Source organism: Nothobranchius furzeri, chromosome 16 (assembly GCF_043380555.1).
Source record: "Nothobranchius furzeri strain GRZ-AD chromosome 16, NfurGRZ-RIMD1, whole genome shotgun sequence".
NCBI lineage: Eukaryota > Metazoa > Chordata > Actinopteri > Cyprinodontiformes > Nothobranchiidae > Nothobranchius > Nothobranchius furzeri.
The window spans coordinates 1,330,999-1,332,913 of NC_091756.1; the positions used below are offsets into that span (position 1 = coordinate 1,330,999).

Consider the following 1,915-nt stretch of genomic DNA (forward strand, 5'->3'; position numbering starts at 1 on the left):
CACCACCGCAGACCGGAGCAGCACATTCATTTGGGCTGAACCATCGTGCTTCTAAAAACAGCTGGTGTCATAGATCTCACAAGTATTCACAACCTGTAAATAAATGCTGCCGACGGACCTAGCAGGTGTTAGAACCCGACACCGCTCAGTACACTGACCCGCAAACGTCAAACTGCGTTTGAATGGGATGACAGTAAGCTCCTGGGGTGGTCCTGCCTGGCCAAGAGGAGGCAAAGACCAACCAGAACTCTGCCAGAAGCTTGGTGATGGAGACAAGAACCACCTGGTGTGTGGGGCTTCAGTCCAGAACCAGTCCCTGTGGCCTAGAGTGGACCAGAACCCAGCTGTGTTAAATCATGTAGCAGAATTCATGTGTTCACCAGACAGTGTTGGACTCAGATAGAGCAGCTGTAGAACCTCCCATCAGATCCAGGTCCACCAGGAGCAGGAGAAGCCGGCTCAACTAAACAGCAGCATGTGTGGAAGCATCCCGACATTCCAGGATGTGGATCAGAATCCCAGTGATCTGGACAGGAAGGACTTTGGCTCCTCCAGACTAACACAGAACTAGCCAACGTACCAAAGCGTGGGCTGCTGACAGAGCAGGCTGCTGGGCGTGGGTCAGAGCGGCTCCAGCAGGCGGACGCACCGAGGGTGGACTGCGTCAGAGCCGGTCTGTAGAACAGGCTGCTGCCAGCCAAGGACTGGATAAAAGACTGAGAGGAGCTCCTGTGGAACCTCTGGTTGGACCAGACCGATGAGCAGCAGCTGCTGGTTCCCAGTCCCACCAGTCCAAGGCAACGTTAGAAAGGAGAGTTCATCCCCAGTTTGGTTTCAAACTGCAGCTTCTGTCTCTTCTGGTATCGAACTCGAACCCTGGAACAGAAACAGGCGTGTTGGTTAGAAGATCCAGTCGGACCCTGCTCCCAGATCAGCTGCATGTAGAACCGCAGCTTAAGCTGTCACGTTTGCTTGGGGCTCTTATTGTGAAGAGACTCAGTTTGGTGAACACGTTAGCTTGGGGCTCTTATTGTGAAGAGACTCTCAGTTTGGTGAACACGTTAGCTTGGGGCTCTTATTGTGAAGAGACTCTCAGTTTGGTGAACACGTTTGCTTGGGGCTCTTATTGTGAAGAGACTCTCAGTTTGGTGAACACGTTTGCTTGGGGCTCTTATTGTGAAGAGACTCTCAGTTTGGTGAACACGTTAGCTTGGGGCTCTTATTGTGAAGAGACTCAGTTTGGTGAACACGTTTGCTTGGGGCTCTTATTGTGAAGAGACTCTCAGTTTGGTGAACACGTTTGCTTGGGGCTCTTATTGTGAAGAGACTCTCAGTTTGGTGAACACGTTTGCTTGGGGCTCTTATTGTGAAGAGACTCTCAGTTTGGTGAACACGTTTGCTTGGGGCTCTTATTGTGAAGAGACTCTCAGTTTGGTGAACACGTTTGCTTGGGGCTCTTATTGTGAAGAGACTCTCAGTTTGGTGAAACTAACAGATGAGGACAGGAGGTAGACCTCACTGGACACCAGCTGGTTGGCTTCAGCCTCCATCCTGGTGAAGTGAATGCTAATGGGGTTGTCGAAGGTGACCTCTGACCCCGGTAAAAGGTCCGTTACTTGACTACTCGGAGCAGCTTCTAGCAGAGAAAGCTCAGCTACGTTTCTGCTCTACAATCTGAACTCTGATAGAAGGAACGGTTGGACGGGAGCTCCTGCGGGTCTGGGCTGAAACCGTTCATTCAGACTAACACAGTCAGACTGGTGTGGAGGGAGCGGGAGAGGCCAGCACTGCTGCGTACGTTCATACCGGATCTCATGGAGTTTCATCACCTCGTTGACCATCACCACCAGAAGAGGAGACAAGCATGCAAGCAGCCAGGCCTCCAGAGGGATGTTTTCCAGGCGGAACGTCAGGA

General features: G+C 51.8%; 1 protein-coding gene across 6 annotated transcripts in view; it reads right to left on the reverse strand.

Annotated features, from left to right (window-relative positions):
• Nucleotides 1-582: 582 nt before the first annotated feature.
• tmem94 (transmembrane protein 94) overlaps nucleotides 583-1,915 on the reverse strand; it is a 95,723-nt gene continuing 94,390 nt past the window's right edge. For all 6 annotated transcript variants that reach the window (XM_054736381.2, XM_054736384.2, XM_054736378.2 and 3 more), the window contains 2 exons: nucleotides 1,807-1,915; nucleotides 583-876 (listed from right to left, as the gene is read on the reverse strand). The exon at nucleotides 1,807-1,915 is cut by the window's right edge and continues 62 nt beyond it. In XM_054736381.2, the coding sequence (XP_054592356.2) occupies nucleotides 804-876; nucleotides 1,807-1,915 (182 nt within the window). In that variant the 3' untranslated portion in view covers nucleotides 583-803. The remainder of the gene's footprint in view (nucleotides 877-1,806) is intronic.